The 530-nt window shown below is 39.1% G+C and overlaps 1 protein-coding gene across 1 annotated transcript in view; it reads right to left on the minus strand.

Moving 5' to 3' along the window:
- LOC107552675 (transmembrane 6 superfamily member 1-like) overlaps positions 1-289 on the minus strand; it is a 14,132-nt gene extending 13,843 nt beyond the window's left edge. The window contains exon 1 of the mRNA XM_016234617.1: positions 16-289. Coding sequence (XP_016090103.1) covers positions 16-107 — 92 coding nt within the window. The 5' untranslated portion in view covers positions 108-289. The remainder of the gene's footprint in view (positions 1-15) is intronic.
- Positions 290-530: the final 241 nt, after the last annotated feature.

Consider the following 530-nt stretch of genomic DNA (forward strand, 5'->3'; position numbering starts at 1 on the left):
AAGAGGCAAACTTACTCTTGTAGGAAGGGCACATGGTTGATTGTGTAGAGAATAAAAGGTGCTGTCAGAGACAGAATAAAAACACTGATCTCTGGAGGAAAATCCATTTGAGGAATCAGGAATCCACGAATATGAAATCAGCTGAGCTCTATTGAACTACACAAGCAATATATATAAAAACAACAACAATAAATAGCTATCGGATGAAATATCTAGAAAGTGTAATAACGCATCCAGTGCCTGAGGCTGAAGTGTGCAGCTGCTCTGTGTCGCTGTGTGTCGTGTCGTTCACTCAGAACTAATGAGGATGATGGAATCAACATGAAATCAGTGCAAACCTTTCAAAGTCCACGGACTCTGAACTATTACCGCCCATTAGTTCACAGAAAGAGTCCCATCAACAATGAACCTCCACATGCCACAAACACACTTCTGACTTTACAGACATCTATCATGCCATATTTCACAGTTGTGTCACAGTTAGTTACAGTTTTTGGTTACAGTAAATACAATATTATCAATTGGTATTA

This window comes from Sinocyclocheilus grahami, unplaced genomic scaffold (genome assembly GCF_001515645.1).
Source record: "Sinocyclocheilus grahami isolate Dianchi unplaced genomic scaffold, SAMN03320097.WGS_v1.1 scaffold456.1, whole genome shotgun sequence".
Lineage (NCBI taxonomy): Eukaryota > Metazoa > Chordata > Actinopteri > Cypriniformes > Cyprinidae > Sinocyclocheilus > Sinocyclocheilus grahami.